This window comes from Macaca mulatta, chromosome 13, assembly GCF_049350105.2.
Source record: "Macaca mulatta isolate MMU2019108-1 chromosome 13, T2T-MMU8v2.0, whole genome shotgun sequence".
NCBI lineage: Eukaryota > Metazoa > Chordata > Mammalia > Primates > Cercopithecidae > Macaca > Macaca mulatta.
The window spans coordinates 91,735,965-91,753,654 of NC_133418.1; the positions used below are offsets into that span (position 1 = coordinate 91,735,965).

Sequence of the window (17,690 nt, forward strand, 5' to 3'; positions counted from 1 at the left end):
TCCCAGCACATATCACAAAGCCCATAATTAATTGCACGCAAATAAACCCAGTTAAAAATGTTAATGCTTGTTTGCTAAGAAACTAATTGAAGCCACTGATTTGAACACAAATATTCTCTAGATGAGAATAATGCAAACGGTGCATGCGATTAATTATAAGAGCTTTGCCCTAAAACTCTCAATCATTTCATCTCATCCTACCTGTTTCAATCCAGCACTATGCTGCAAGACACATTCTTTTCTCCAGCCAGGCAGGCTTTCTTGGGGGTCTCACCTGCACTTTCTAGTCCTCATTTATCTAGTGTTCTCAAAGCATTCGAAAACCAATCTTCCTTTATCTGTTCACAGTACTGCAGTTCACACTCAATATTTTTTTGGTAGTCATTAAGAGGTCTGAAATGCAAGCTACAGTCCAGACAAGCACTTTACAACCAAAAACTCCTTATGCAGAATATTGATCAAGACTGTTGAGTCTCATTTAATAACAGATACGCCCCCTGAAAATATGTACATTATCTTTTCTTTTGTCCAAATAAAATGTGATTTCCGATGCACTCCAAGGAACTTTTTATCTAAAAGGAGGCTACACTGAAAGTTTTGGTAATGAGCATTCTTGTGCCTCAATGTATCGGTTTCATAAATTTATTTTATTAAAGCAGAACGAGTATAATAGAATGGCGCTGAAAGAAAATTATGTGGCTAGCTCTTTCCTGTTTCCTTTAATGGGCTCATATGGAGTCAGCTAAAATTCAGCTAGTTTGAAGAGTAAATAAAGCAAATTGCATCCTGCTCACTCAAACTGATTTCATTACACTAAATTCCAAGGGCAGGAACAATGTCTTAGCCATCATTCATCACACATACTTCAGCCTATAGCAAGGAGTGCCCCAGCAATTAATCTTTGTGGAATACTGAGTCATTTAAAAAGTCTTCGAGATGATCTATGAATAAGGAATATACATACACTGAACTATAAAAGTGTAGATGTCTTTTAATTACATTTTAGCACGTGCTGAGATACTGTGGTATTGCCCACAGTACGTGCTAAAAATGTAGAAAACAATACTAAGTTGATTTTATCCTTGTAAACTGAAACTGGTAGGTGATTTTAATATGTCAAAAGAGATATTTGCTTTTAATAAAATATTTCACTCAACAGACTGATTCTCCAAGTACTTTCAGAACCAAATTCTATTTCTGAAACTTAGATTTACATCTAACTTTTTAAGAACCCACTTATGGCAAAATATGGACAAAAGAGAGTACTCAGTATTTCCACTCAGGGAAGGACTGAGTATTAAAGAAAAGCAGCACGGACATAGGAGCTCTTAGTATTATTTCTGCAAGGTATTATTTCATTTAATTCCCGTTCTACATCAAACCTTTATAGCAAAATAATCAAATGACAAATGCCACTCTAGATCTATCAGAGCATATAACTGCATTGTTTGTTATGATAAATGAAGCAAATTATAACAATTCCATAATGCTGAGGGTAGCAAGGCTGTTTTGGAGCTCCGGGTGTGTATATGTAATAAATCATTCCTTTGAAAAGATAATTGCAGCAGCACTAGAGAGGAGGAAAAAAAAACAACTTTGAAGGCAATTATTTGAAAGCTCCTCAAATTAACATGTATACAGTTGGTTCTTTGTTACTGAGTGCACATTAGTAAAAGTTGTTTCAGGACATTAGTTCACTTAGTTGAAGGAAATAATGTAATTCTAGTTATTAACCACTTTAATTTTAAAAGTGCTTTGTAAACTGAGAAGACATTAGACTGTAAGAACAATGTGGAAGGCACGAGCAATTAGATGCTAAATGGGCTCCTTTTGAAAAACTTTAGGAAAACAAAATCAAAAAGCTTTAAGGGTCTAGGAAAACTGAATGTACATATGTAATGTGAGCAAGTTCGATTTCATTTTACTGACCATCAATATCACAAAGGGAGTGAAATTAAGTCCTTCTCTCAATAGTAATTTTAATAGATTATACTGAATGAAATCATATTATGAGTCAAATGCCTTTGTAATATAATTTAGCAGTGCCTCCTTGAGGCCCCATGAAATAGAATTTTGTGTGTTACTTCACTCTAGAATCATTGCCAAAAAGTATAACACTGCTTTACAAATATCCTCCTGAGACCTAAGCCAGGATTTGGGGTTACCAGTAGACCATCAGTGAATTGACTAAGGTAGAACCATCTAATATGCTCAGTATGAACAAAGTTTGCTGAGGGTCAGTCAGCCGTACCAACACAGGAAAATGAAAAAAAATAAATAAAAAACAAAAACTCATGCAATTACTTGAATAATTCTCCATTCTAATATGCAAAATAGACAGCAAGTGATTACTTGCAAATGTGCATTTCTATCACTTCTAAAGCAGTATTTTTATTAATATAAATTGTTCAAAACATTAATCAGCCAGTAGAAGAAATGTATTATATAACGTTCTCTCCCTCCCTCTCTCCTTCCTTCCTCCCTTCCTTCTTTCTTTTTAGAAACAGAGTCTCACTTTGTTGCCCAGGCTTCAGTGCAGTGGCACGACGATAGCTCACTGCAGCCTCGAACTCCTGGACTCAAGCAACCCTCCTGCCTCAGCTTCCCGAGTAGCTGGGATTACAGGCATGCACCACCACACCCAGCATGTTTTTATTTTATTGTTTTTGTAGAGACAGGGTCTTGCTTTGTTGCCCAGGCTGGTTTTAAACTCCTGGCCTCAAGCAATCCTTCTGCCTCAGCCTCCCAAAGTGCTGGGAATACAGGCATGAGCCACTGCAGCTGGCTGATAACCATCACTTTTTAATCAAATAAAACAAAATTAATATTAATTTCTTTGACTTCTATTAGCTCTCACAACAGATGGAATATCTTCTAATTAGCTAGTATCTGCATCAGTGATACTTTACAAAATACATACAAATATATAATTAGTAAAGGTGGCCATAGGTGGTGTGAGAGTATAACCCTGGTTGGGGCCAGGCGCAGTGGCTCACGCCTGTAATCCCAGCACTTTGAAAGGTTGAGGGGGGCAAATCACAAGGTCAGGAGATCAAAACCACCCTGGCCAACATGGTGAAACCCCGTCTTTACTAAAAATACAAAAAATTAGCCGGACGTGGTGGTGCACGCCTGTAGTCCCAGCTACTTGGGAGGCTGAGGCAGGGGAATCACTTGAACCCAGGAGGCAGAGATTGCAGTGAGCCAAGACTGCACCACTGCACTCCAGCCTGGCGACAGAGCGAGACTCCGTCAAAAAAAAAAAAAAAAAAAGAGAGAGAGAGAGAGAGAACAACCCTGGTTGGGCTTATTAATTATCTGTGTGACTTTGGGAAAGTTATTTACTTTCTCTGTGTCTCAGTGTCTAATTGGGACTAATAATGTCCAAATCTCATAGGACTGTTTGAAGATTAAACCAAGTAGATAGCATATGGACTAACCCATAGTAAATGATCAATAAAGGTTAGTTCCCTTTCCCTAAAACAGAACAAGATGGTTGATAGCATAAGTTCTGGCCTCATTCTACCTTGGTTTAATTCCTACATGTAGCACTTAAAAGCAATATGCTGTACAAATGACTTAGCTTCTCTAGGTCTCAATTTCTCCTGTAAAATGAGATATAATGGTACCTACTCTAAAAAGAAATTTTAAAGGCTAATGGAGATAACTGACATAAAGTGCTTATTAAACAAAGCATCTGGCACACAGTAAATTTAGTTATTCAAATCAAATTAATTCATTAAATTATTTAGTTCTTTATTTCCCTCTTTATAAGTTTATGACTTCTGGGCTTACAAACATAGTTTATCATGAATCACTAAAAATATTTTGGTTTTATTTGTAAGTCACTGGTACTTGACCAAGTAAAATAAAGTTATAATAAGAGCTTCTCGGCCGGGCGTGGTGGCTCACATCTGTAATCCCAGTACTTTGGGAGGCCGAGGTGGGCGGATCACGAGGTCAGGAGATCAAGACCATCCTGGCCAACATGGTGAAACCTGTCTCTACTAAAAATACAAAAAAATTAGCCAGATGTGGTGGTGCGTGCCTGTAGTCCCAGCTACTCAGGAGGCTGAGGCAGGAGAATTGCTAGAATCCAGGAGGCAGAGGCTGCAGTGAGCCAAGATTATGCTGCTGTACTCCAGCCTGGTGACAGAGTGAGACTCTGTCAAAAAAAAAAAAAAAAAAAAAAAAAAAAAAAAAAAGCTTCTTATCTCATCAACAACAAAGGAACCCTTTCTTCATCCACATCGAATCTATTTTTTAAAAATTGGGCCTCTGGGTTCACAAAAGTGAATAAGACTGGGTCTTTGATGTCTGAGAAATCAGCCTGTCAGGAAAAGAAAGAGGTGAACAACAACATATAATGTGAATAAATAATTCCAACACAGAGTAAGAGGAAATCCTACTACTGTCTGGGAGACTCTCATGGTGGTTTTTACTATGGGTATGGCATGGAGCGTAAGCAGGAGACTGATCTTCAGACCAAAAAGAGGATCTACTTGGAGGCGAGGTTTCTATATTTTCTGTTTAGAGGTACTATGTTAACTCTAAATAGACTGTGAAAAGTTAAACTGTTAAATTCCTGATTGCTCTAGGAATTATAATATAAACGGTCTATTAGTTACTACATACATTATAATTCCTAGAGCACTCCCTTTAAAATAATACAAAAAGGCCAGGCACGGTAGCCCACACCTGTGATCCAGCACTTTTGGAGGCAGAGAGGGGTGGATTGCTTGTGGCCAGGAATTCGAGACCAGCCTGGCCAACATGAAACCCCATCTCTACTAAAAATACAAAAATTAGTCAGGTGTGTTGGTGCTACTCAGTTACTTAGGAGGTTGAAGCAGGAGAATCACTTGAACCCAGGAGGCGGAGGTTGCAGTGAGCTGAGATCGTGCCACTGCACTCCAGCGTGGGCAATAAACAAGACTCTGTCTCAAAAAAAGAAAAAAAAAAAGGTAAAGTGATACAAAAATGTATTGGTAAAAAGCCAAAACTAAAATGGAATTCTAAGGAAAGGGCAAGAAAAGAACAAAAAAATTCCTGATCAGACAAAGATGTTTAGATAGACCTACATCTAACCACATCAATAATTATGAGGTAGGAGATCAGCAGAACTTATTTTCTGAGCACTAATCATGACCCTGCTAATCAAAATAGGATGCAGCAGAAAAAACGGCCAGAACCAGCTGATGGCCATGAAGGCAACCTCTAGTCACCCTCACTGCTCATTAGCATCAAGACACTCCCACCAGCACTATGACAGTTTACAAATGCCATGACAGTGACCCAGAAGTTATCTTACATGGTTCCGGGAACTCCTCCACTTATTTTCTAGAAAATTCTAAATAACCTGACCTTTAATTAGCATATTATTAACAGTGAGTATTAAATGTAGCTAGCCAGCCATTTACAGGGACTGCTGCTCTGGATGGCTACTGTTGCTGTATGCTGCTACTGCTGCTGCTACTATGCTGGGCCACCCCACCTGTGGGATAGCCCTGGTCTGTCTATGGAGCAGCCACTCTGTTGTACCTGCTACTCTAATAAACTTGCTTTCTTTCACTGCTGGCTCAGCCTTGAATTATTTCCTGAGCAAAGCCAAAAACCCTCTCAGGCTAGGCCCCAATTATGGGCTATGCCTGGATCAATTACTTTAGATTATACTGCAATAAACACCCTTATTAAGAGGCAGAAATATCAGAATGTAGAAAAGAAGCAAGACTCAACTACATGTTTTCTATAAGACACCCATTGTAAAGGTAAAAAACCACACACTGAAATTTGCCAGACATGAAAGAAAAACATTCATTCCATAATCATAACAGGCAATTTTAACACCTCTCTCAACAACTGATACAACAAGAAAAATTTCACAAGTATTTGGATATTAAGCAATACATTTCTAAATAATCCATGGGTCAATAATAAAATCAGAATAATTTTTAAAAACTGAACTTATTATTGCAGCACCAGTCACAATAGCCAAGATAAGGAATCAACCTAGGTGTCCAACAATAGATGAATGGATAAAGAAAATGTGGTGTATATACAAAACAGAATACTAATCAGTCATAAAAAAGAATGAAATCTGTCATTTGTATAACATGGATGGAACTGGAGGACATTATGTTAAGTGAAATAAGCCAGGAACAGAAAGTTAAACAGCACCTATTCTCACTCATATGTGGAAGCTAAAAAAAGTTGATCTCATTGAAGTAAAAAGTAGAACAGAAGATAACTAGAGGCTGGTAAGGGTAGAGGGAAGGTGAAGGTAAAGAGAGATTTGTTAAAAGATACAAAATGACAGCTGATATGGTTTGGTTGTATCCCCACCCAAATCTCATCTTGAATTCCCATGTGTCACGGGAGAGAGATGGTAGGAGGTAATGAATCATGGGATCAAGTCTTTCCTTTGCTGTTCTTGTGACAGTAATTTTCGTGAGATCTGATGGTTTTAAGAAGAGGCATTCCCCTGCACAAATGCTCCTTTTTCAGACTGCTGCCATCCATGTAAGATGTGACTTGCTCTTCCTTGGCTTCCACCACGATTGTAAGGCTTCCTCAGCCATGTGGAACTGTAAGTCCAGTTAAATCTCTTTCTTTTGTAAAATGCCCAGTCTTGGGTATGTCTTTATCAGCAGCGTGAAAACGGACTAATGCAACAGCTAAATAGGAATAAGTTCTAGTGTTCCATAGCTACATAGTTTCAAATAGGTAGAAGGAAAATACACTGAATGTTCCAATTATAAATGTTCAAGATGATGGATTTGCTAAATACCCTGATCTGATCACTACACATTTTAAGTATCAAAACATCACTACATACCCCGTAAATATGTATAATTATTATATGCTGATAAAAAATTAAAGGAAATTATTTTAAAACTTGAACTTAGAGATAAGAATATGACACAAAATTAGGGGACACAGTTAAAGTCAGAATCTAGACTGATAGAAATTTACTTTCATTTATATTTCAGGAAAAGAAGAAAGGCTGACATCAATGACCTAAGTATGCATCTGAAGAAATTAGGAACAGTAGCTATTGAACAAAAAGTTAAAGGAAAAGAAAACAAAGAACAGAAATCAGTGAAATAGACAAATGTTTTCAACAAGGCAAATAATTGATTCTTTGGGGGAAAAAATTGGTAACATTGATAAACCACTGGCAAGCCTAATCCAAGAAAAACAAATATAGCACAAATAGCAATATAACTAAAAGGGATGGGGGTTGCTATATAAATTAAAAAGAAAACAAGAGAATATTAGGAAAACATTTCATATTAATAAATTTGACATTCTGGATAAAATGGCACTTTCTAAGGTAATATAGATTATCAAAACTGACACAAAGTAGTAATGGAAAATCTGAATAATAGTATAGCTATTAATTTGCTCCATAACTGAAACACTTTCTAAAAGAAAACTTCCAGGCCAAATGTCTTCTCCTGTGAATTATTCCAAATACATAAGGAAGAAACAACACCATAAAACTATCTGAGAGTAAGCCTACTGTCTTTAAGTATCCATGAATGGTAAAAAATGGCAAACAAATAAAAACAAACACACCATACCTAGAGAACATATGTATATTTTATCCATTTGACGTTAAGAGAAATTAGGAGCATCTGACATTCTGGAAAATGTATCTAACAATTAGCTATGCAGGATTGAAATAGTGAAGGATAAACAAGGACCCTCCTCTGTCCTCTAGTTTAATGGAACAACTACAAGAAAGCCTTTTCTGCAGAATAGAGTTCCCCAACAACCTTGTGATGAAATGTCTTTGGAAGTACTGAGCTTCCTGTCCATACAGGTGATTTGACAGTTTCATAATAACTATTGGCCAGGGATATGATAGAGTATTTTTACCCTAAACAGTATATAAGGTTAGATGGCTTGTAGGCACATTCCAGTTCTATGATGCTATCATTACCATCTGTCCCCTGGGACAGAGACTGTGAATAAAAAGAAAGGAATTACAGCTCAGCTTTTCACATAAGTTTTAGCCCCTAGACACCTAGTTTCCTGAAATGTCCTCTGTGATTAGGTACGTCTTGTTTTGTAGGACAGTTAATCATTTAGTGGCATGTTTACAAACATTTAAAGGCGTGTTTATATGGCAGCCATTATATTTCCCTTCAGTCTGTACTTCTGTGTGCTAAACACACTTATGTTTCTAGGCCCTTCACAAACCTGGTTGACTTTATTAACCAAAAGACAATAATGAACACTGAACATCCAAACCCCAAAATCAGTCTGACGGGCACAGTGTACAAGGTTGTTACTTCCACTGCCCTGTTCATTCTATTTCTACTAATGCATTCTACAAATGTGCTAAGGCTATAGACGTTTATCCAATTCTATAAAACAATAACTTGGTTTATACTGTAAAATATGCATCTTAAAATCTGTTCATTATTTAATTTAACCTACTCATTCATCCATCTAATTAATTTAATGATACCTTAAATTCTGACTCTAAAATTACATAGAATAATCCAATATTCCCATGTTACTAAGTTTTACAGATGTTTCTCAAAATGTGTCATGGGTGGCCTCTCCTTAAGTGGTTAATTCTAATTTTCTCAACATTCTGTGACACACGATGAGGGCTTACAATATTTTTAAGAAAAAGTCTTTTAAAGACAGAATATATGTGCATTTCTAAAGAAAAGTCTTTTATGTTAACAAAGACTCTACACATCAAAAAAGTTACACAGATGCAGCACTATAGACAATTTACTTGAGAAAATTCTCAGGTAATCAAGATATTCCTTTGACATGAGCCATTTGAATAGGGGGTTAACCTATACTCTGTAACATGACCTTAATCTACTCTATCCTAAATACATATGCTGGTCAAGGATACAGAGCCTCAGAACACAAGTCAGAAGACATGTGCCATGTTCTCAACATGGCTTTTGGTTCTATTAGACTCTGGGAGGCTCTCTGCTTTCTCGATTTCAATGTACACGTATTTCCAAGTTACTAATAACATCTTCATCCTAGACATGTAAAGGGAAATTAGAAGCGTTGATCTTCCCATAAAGTAACTAAAACAAAATATGGTATCATATTGGGTACTAAACTAGGCCTTGGTAAACTCAAGTTATAATCTCAGCTCTATGCTGCCACAAGAAAGTCACTTAACCTCTCTGGGCTTGAGTTTTCTTATTTATAAAGTAGACACTGGACCAGACAATCTCCCAGCTTCCCCCTGCTTGTACAACTTTGCTGTACTGTTCAACATAAACTGAGCAAAAGTGTTCAGGGCATTTCATACTTAGCTACATAGCTTTTCTTCTTGCCTAAGCAAAATGTGTTTACTCTGATATCTAGTTCCTGACATGACCAGCAACATTTCGATGACAGGAGAAAAGGGAACTCTGTTGCCCAACCATGCACTGGCAATGAAGTAGAACTGCCAGGTACATGTGGGTGCATGCAAGCACATATGTGCACATGCCCATGCAAGGATATGACTAGCATGGAAACCACATGTGCTCTCTAATGTGATCCAAACTCCTATCCAAACTCTTTTAGATTAAAAACTTGCAGCAAGTGTCAGTGGTAATAAAGCAATTCCAATAACCATACTTTAAACTTATTTCCTTCTATTTCCTTAGCCAAAAGGAGTGAACATGAGATGGTTCACTGTGACAGGCTGGGCGAATGAGCAAGCTGTGGCAAACAACTGACGTTTCTAAAAACCAAAACAACTGTTGAGTTCACATCAATGAATTCAGTTAGTCTTACCTTGGCAAAACGTGTTGTTAACCCGCTTATAACCTGGTAGGCATTCCATCATTTGGTTGTATCCATGATAAGCTGTAAGGGAAGAAATGCTTTGTTACACACTTAGTTTACATTCTTACAATCTTAGACTATTATAAGCGACATCTGAAGCCATTTAAGGCATCAGCAGACTTACTTATTCATTTATTAATACAAGAAACCAATACCAATGTATATCTCCATAATTTCTTTCCCATTCTGCTTATTTTTCAGGATACTTCTTATTTTGCAATAAAGTCCCAAGAAGTTATCAGTAAATCTTTATTATGTTAACTGAAACAATCTTGAGATTGTTGTACATTTTCTTCTAATTAGTGATTACATATTTCCATCACAAAGCATCTATTCCTCCCCAGTGATGTGCTTCAGGGTTTGGATTTTCTTATCCATTGTAGGTAGGGTTACTACATGTCCTGGAACATTCTGGGTGATGTCTGTTATTCCAGCAAAGTTAATTAACAGTACTTTACTCCCCAAAGTGTCCCAGTTTAGACAATAAATTATACACTCATCCTAATTACTGGCTCGGACATCCTAGTCATGAGATGATTCTTACTATTATGAACCTGAGAAGAATAGGCAGGTGATGAGAGGAAGTCAGGAAATTAAAAGGGCTGCACTCAGAATAGGCAAACAATACAAATGTTGCAATCACCAACTTCTCAACAAAATCCTATTTCCTGAGATTCTGATACTCTTGAGTGAGACCTGAGAGGCCACCTGGCATAGTGGATGCAGCCAAAGTTCTGGGATGTGGCAGAAGTGGGTTTCAAATCCTCTTCCTATCAATAGCTGTGACCTTGGGAAACAAGCCTCTTGGGTTTCACACAGAAATTCTATACAATGAGGGTAATTCCCACCTACTGAGCAGGAAGAGTACTTCCGCAGTTTAGAGAGAATTCATGAAAAATGCCTACCACAGGGCTTGAGTGTGACAAGCACTCCCAAAATGTCAAATGCCATTGCTATGTCCTGCAATAAGGAATTCTATTAAGAGAATACTACGCAACAGAAAACAAGCTATAATCAAAATGGGATGAAAGATTAGACCATTAAAAAGACTTGAAAGAGGAGTAAAAGGGGAAAGTAGAAAATAAAAAGGGAAATTTTCTATTAAAACATAAAATTATTTCAGCCTCCCCATATAAGCTTTATCTATCACCACTAAACAAACAGGGTGAATAGGTACTGGGGTGTCCCTCTTCTACTTCAATTCTTTTCTTTGCTGTATTTCCTCTCTCTTCAGATTCCCCCAGATGACTAAAAGAGATCAGAGTGAGGCATCTGGGAAAGGCAAATTAAAAGAGGGGAGATATGGGCGTGTGGGAGTCCCCCCATTCAGCTCCTTGGCCTCACGTCTGTCTTGTCCCATAGACCACTGGAGCACACTTCCTGCAGAGATTGTGGGATCTCTGGCTGCAAACTCCTCAAAGACAAAAGAGATGGATATTAACTTGTTTTAGAAGTTTCAACAGTCATCTACTTCAAGGCAGAGGGCCAGACCAGGCAATCTCTTACAGTCCTCCTCAGTTTAGGATTTTATGTTCATTTTCTTCTCAAAAGTTTTAAAGGACAAGTGACTTGTTCATGCTAAGCACATTTCTAATGGGTCACAAACTATTTAATGAAATCATTTGCAGATTTAAAATTAAGTTTTCACGGCAAAAAAAAAAAAAAAATGATCAACAACGAAAGGCCGTTCTGTATGTGGCTAAATAAAAACTTCAAATGTTAAATAAAAGCCACTTGAAAAGTAAAGTTTGAACTAGTTTGAGTGAAAAAAACAAACAAAAAAAAGAGGTGTGGAACACAAAACCATAGCGGAGAAAGCCAAGGAAAGTCTGCTTCCTTCCAAACTGAACATGATTTAGAGAGGAGTCCCAACCAAGGAAAGGAAAACTTTATAAATGACACAGGAAGAATGTGACCCTGAGTGTGTTTCTTGGGAGTGAGTCACATAAGACAGCACAAACAGAATAAATGTCAAGATGTTAATAGTTTACTTCATTCATAGTCCACATTGCCCTCCCTGAAGTGAAAGCAGTTTCTTCAATTTTATACATTAAATGAGCCAACATATGGATTTATTTTCATCAACATGTAGTTAAAAGTGACAAACTTTGCATGTTCACATTCAACTAAGTCCTTATCAAGATCAAAATATAGAGCTCACAAACCACAGAAATCAATGAACTCATCTTAGATAAAAATGACGCAATTCTAGACAAAAATGACAAAAGGTCAAGAGTGGAAGTTAGGGATTAAAAAAACAAAAAAGGACAGTAGGAGTCGCTTTACCTTAAATGTCTATCACATCCCTGCTACTTTGGGGTTTAGACACGAGAGAGAAGAGAAACAGCTAAGCAAAAGATACACAAAGAAGAGGATAAATGAAAAAGAAAAATAAGAAAGATGGGGAAGGTATTTAATATTAGAGAACATAGACTTAGCCCCAAAACAAAGTTCTATGAAACTAACTTCCCTCATCCTTAATCCTTCGACCTAACAGTGGAAAACATATCATCCTCCTCAATATTCCTACAGACAGACAGACACGGTAAACAAAGAAGAGGCAGGTTTAAGGAAAAAAAAAGAGGGCAATGCCTTTTCAACGTTTTAGCTATAGATTCCTGTTTAATGATCCATAAGACTCAATAGTAAATGAAAGAGCTGGGAATCGAACTCAGGTCTACCTAACTTCAAACACTAAAATTTTTAAATCAAACCAAATGTATCATAGCGATCCCTTTGGTCAGGTTGACAAAATAATTTTAAGCAAATGGATCTTCCAGTGAGGATGAACCATCACACTCAACCTATTTCCTGGAAATTCACATTGCAAATGATCATCAAATCAGCTTAGAACATCTACTTGGAAAATTCTCTCAGTACTGAAAATGTCCTTATTTACGTGGATTATTTTTGTAAATGAAGAATTCATTAATTATGAGGAACTTTTCACTAAAGTTATTAGAATATTATATTCTAATAATATATTCTGGATATTAGAAATCAGTTATCCAGAGTTAATACTACATTGAAAAACTAAAGGTACAAATTATTGTTGGTAAGACAGTATTAAAAAGGTGTAAACCTGATTTATTCAGATCAATATGTTCTGAAAAATACTTTAAAAACAAATCAAAGCCTGGGGGTGTTAATACAGATTAATGTTGCTGAGGTCTGTGACAGCATAAAACTAGTGTTAGAAAAAATGGGAAAGAATTGTGTCCTAGTGATTACAAGTTTCTCTTTTACAAATCAACAACCAATTATTTCTCCATTTCAGCTTTCCTTTTAATGACATTTGAAAACCGATAACATAACAAAAACTACAACATACGTTGTGGATATTAATAAAAATCTCATTTAAGGAATTTAAACCTAGGAAATAACAACTGCACTGACTTTTTATAGGGTTTGAAACATTTACTCACCATTTCAAAAGAGATCTTATTTTCTCTTCCCCTGAGACAAAAAGTCTGTTTTAGCTCATTACCGCTTAAGACTTTTTTCCCCATAAGTAATCCAACTAAAGAGGATAATTAATAATTGTGCTTATTACAAAATAATTGACATGAAAACTTTTTCAGACTTGCAAATTTTCTGGAAATGCATATGACAGTACTACATTCTAGAATTCAGTAAGAGAGTTATTTGAACGTCTAATACTGCCTCATCATTAAACGAGTAATCATAAAAAACAGATATGCTACATTGACCTGCAAAGGAGTGAGGAAACATTACTTACATGGTTTCTTGGGGCATTTCTGGCATTTGTTAAAGCCCCAGGAGGTACCCACAGTTCCACAGCAGTCCTCTTGCTTTGAAAGGCCAGGGAGCGCTTTGCCACACTGCAATGATTAGGTGTGAAATATGAAGGTTAATTGAGTGCAGGATGCCCAGCCCCAGAGCACTGCTGTACCTCACAGTCACACTATAAACCAGTTCCCTTGTTATCGACACAATTAGAAAGGAAAAAAACTGTAAAACTTGGAAAGAAAATACCTGGACAGAAATCAATACAACACAAAAATGAACAAGTACATTTCCAAATGACAGCACCTTGGTATTTCCAGTCTAAGAAAATCTGTCACTGCTCAGGGTACTTTATAAAACTTACATTTCCAATGCCTTTTTTTCTTAATAAGAGCCTCATAATGTATAAGATCAATATAGGCTTTTTAGATTTTAGTTGTATCTGTCTCTTTAAATCTCTTGTGTGGATCATCTGGGAACAGAACTCTAAGGGTATGGCATGTGTGTAAAACGTGAGAAGATGGCACAGGTCCCACCTACAAGAGGCTTCTGATCTTCCTATAACCCCAAGGCCTGGGCACTGACAGGACAGAAGAAACAATTACTGGCTGGGCCAAATCAGCTGTAGCAAAGACGAAGGCTCCAGGCAGCCAAGTGTTCTGACCCGGGGAGGTCAGCCAAGCTAGGAAGGTGCCAGCATGTTTAAGCAAGACCGGCTTGAGCAGGCAGAAAAGCAGGACTTACAGGCTACTGGTGCAACATGGTTGTCCAGTGTTAAGACCAGGTAAGACTCCTGGTCAACCATAGGAAGTGAGAAAAAGCTGAGAGGCAGGGCCCTGAAGTTAGACCACCTCAGTGGGGCAAGGAAGTGCCTAAGAAAACAGATCCTGCTCTGTGGACCTATCCAAAGGCCAGCCTGAGGGGAGGACCACCTGACTCTCCACCCCTGCTGTGCAGGCTAACACACCCCACATTTTTGTCTCCTGTGTAAACACAGAGCATCCAAGGGGTTATTCTGCCTTCCTCTGCCTCAGTCTCTACAAAAATCCTCCCAACAGTTTCCAGAGTTGTCTTTCCAATCTGATTCAAATCTGATCACATTACTGATGAAACCCTTTCACTGACTCTCCATTGTCTGAAAACTGCACACTCTAGAATGATCTATAAGGTCCTTCCTATTCCCACCTGAGGCAATCTCTTGTCCCCATCCACCTCTATCCTGCAGACATACCAAAGGGCTCTTTATTTTCTGAACAAACCACGTCCTTCCAAAAGGAGCACGTCTCCCTGGAACACCCTCTCCTTTTTTCTTTCCCAGAATAGACTTTTTTCAACCCTTGACATGTATTAATAGCTCTGAGAACCATCACTATGAAACCTCCCCTATCTCCTTAATTCCAATGAGTTCCTCCCTCCTTTTTATCCCACAGCACTGTCTATATAGTCTACTGCCTCTGCGATGCATTTCTGTTCAATGCATATGTATCTTATGTTTATATTCCAGTACACAGTACATGTTGCAAATGCTCAGGAAACACTGCATGAAGAAAGGAACAAACAACCTAGGGAACTAAGGAACAAGCTAGTTGTAGGCCATCCAGGCAAGCAATGGCTGTATGAAAACCAATGGAGGGGTCAGGCATGGTGGCTCACGCCTGTAATCCCAGCACTTTGGGAGCCCAAGGCGGGCACATCATGAGGTCAGGAGATTGAGATCATCTTGGCCGACATGGTAAAACCCCGTCTCTACTAAAATACAAAAAATTAGCCGGGCATGGTAGTGCATGCCTCTAGTCCCAGCTACTCAAAAGGCTGAGGCAGGGGAATCACTTGAACCCAGAAGGCAGAGATTGCAGTGAGCCAAGATCGCACCACTGCATGCCAGCCTGGCGACAGACAGACTCCATCTCAAAAAAAAAAAAAAAAAAAAAAAAACCAAGAAAACCAATGGAAGTTTAGCATCCATACCTCAGGCTAGTGAGCAGTGTGTGGTGACAGAAGGTCCAGGCAGGTGGTGGCCCTCAGAAGGACAGCAGGTAGTAGACACCAGTCACCTGGCAGGCCTCCAGGGACAGCGTTTCTTTCCCGCCAGGTCCAAGCACGCAGCATTCTGATTAAGGCTCTAAGTGACTACATATCCAAATTGTAAAACAAGACCAAACCACAGAAGGCCCAGCTAAGTTTTAGTTACATCATAGCTTTGATGTTCTAAGGTTTCATTATTTTTAATGATTTCAACAGGATGCTGTGTGCTCTCCAACAGCAGTATATGATAGTGATTAAAAATGTGACTCAGGAGTTAGAGAGGCCTGAGTATGAATTCTGACTGTAGGACTTCTTACACGCATTATCTTAGACATTTTCCTACCCATAACATAGATTGCATTGTAGTATCTTTCTCACAGGGTCATGAAACATGAAAGAAAAAAGGCACGTGCAATGCTGAACATTATAGCTGACCACTTACATGTGTCAGGTATCATTACCATTATCATTATTATTATTAGTAGTATAGATCAAAGCTCCCTACTCCAGATGTCCCATCTGAAGCCCCTAATGTTTGTCGGATTCCCCAGGGAGTAGAAGGTGTGTGAGTGGAGTAGATTGTAAATGGTCCTGTCAATCAAACAGGTTAGTCCAATTGCCCTCTCGAAAGTACCAGACTCCATAAGAAATGACCCTGAGACAAAATGAATTTCCCTAATAAAGCTGGTGTTGAAGACATTTTGAGTTAAGCAAAAGTAGGCATACCAAAACAATTGCTTTTTTCTTTTAGATGAACTTGAAAAAACACGTAATTCTGGGGAAGGCACTGAAAAAAGCCCTAGTGTAAGTCAGTAAAGCCCAAGACCATCACATCTCTTGAAACCGGGGCAGTAACTCCTGTAGACACGTGACACGCATTCCTTGAAATAAGGAAATTCTCTCATAAAACATCACAACTGGATAAACAGCGAGGGACGTTGTGTGCCAGATACCAACGCACTGACTCGGAGAAGTCTGTTTGAAGACAGGGCTCTCAGCGAAGTGTTTAACCACGTGCAGTGAGGGAAAGTCCCCGAGGCTGGAACAGCGGTGGGGCCACAGATGAATAGTCTCAGACATGGGGGAAGACTGGACCAAAGGAAATATGATAAAGTGGTAGGTGGGTAGGTAGTCCCAGAGACAGAGAAACAAACATGCATCCGCATGTACACGCAGAGTGGGGAGAGGAAGAGGGAGAGACATTTGTGAGGACAAACGGGAACCTGAGAGAAGACAGGCACATACTTAGGGCTGGAATCAGGTAGTTTCCATACTCCTTGAGCTTAATCACAAAACATGTAACCCTGAAATATGAAGGACTGAAGGGAGGAAAGGGCAACAATGACCAGGCCTAAGACTGGGAACAAAATGATTCTGTAAAAACACAGAGGTCCCCACTGTTGCAACCTGGCTGCCAAAGCGTGCTTAGGGTTTATTTCCAGTTTTATAAAATTGATGTAAGACACCAGTTCACATCATATACAGATCATTCTTGTACTGGACTCTTTAGGTTCGTCTCCTAATCAAGCAAAACACTCAACACTTGCTGATTTTATATGCTCAAAATGTTAGAGGCAGTTAAAATCCAATTTTCACCTTGGATTCCTAGAATGTTTTATTGGGTAGGGCAAAAATAAATCATTTTTTCTCAACCGGGCCTCCAGAAAGGTACAAGGTTTTCATTACATGATTCAGGCCGCTTTATCCCATGGCTTTGTTTTTGCAGGTCCACGGCCAAGAGCAGCATAAGCCATCCAAATTGATTAAATAAATGGTAGTATAAGTGGTACCACAACACTGTGTGTGTCTTGAAACTGGGTCTGCACAGTATAAGAATAAGCTACAAGAGATGAAGTCACAGTTAAAACAAGACTGAAAGTTCTCCATATGCCTTTCAGTTATTTAACTATGAAGAGGCATCGATGTGCAGCCAGAAACTTCATCTGAGAGATCTTTGTGGCCATACTCAGAGTTCTCACCCAAGAGATCACTGAACACCACAGGGTCTCACCTGGATGTAAGACATGCCTAGAAGAAAAGAAGGTAGAGGAAAGATCTTCTTTCTCCCACACCAAAAGGCCACACTGAAGAGAATCACA

General features: G+C 38.4%; 1 protein-coding gene across 27 annotated transcripts in view; it reads right to left on the bottom strand.

The window, feature by feature from the left end:
• Positions 1–17,690, bottom strand: part of LTBP1 (latent transforming growth factor beta binding protein 1) — a 445,556-nt gene that overhangs the window by 167,651 nt on the left and 260,215 nt on the right. For all 27 annotated transcript variants that reach the window (XM_077959737.1, XM_077959738.1, XM_077959736.1 and 24 more), the window contains 2 exons: positions 13,559–13,661; positions 9,769–9,840 (listed from right to left, as the gene is read on the bottom strand). In XM_077959737.1, coding sequence (XP_077815863.1) covers positions 9,769–9,840; positions 13,559–13,661 — 175 coding nt within the window. The remainder of the gene's footprint in view (positions 1–9,768; positions 9,841–13,558; positions 13,662–17,690) is intronic.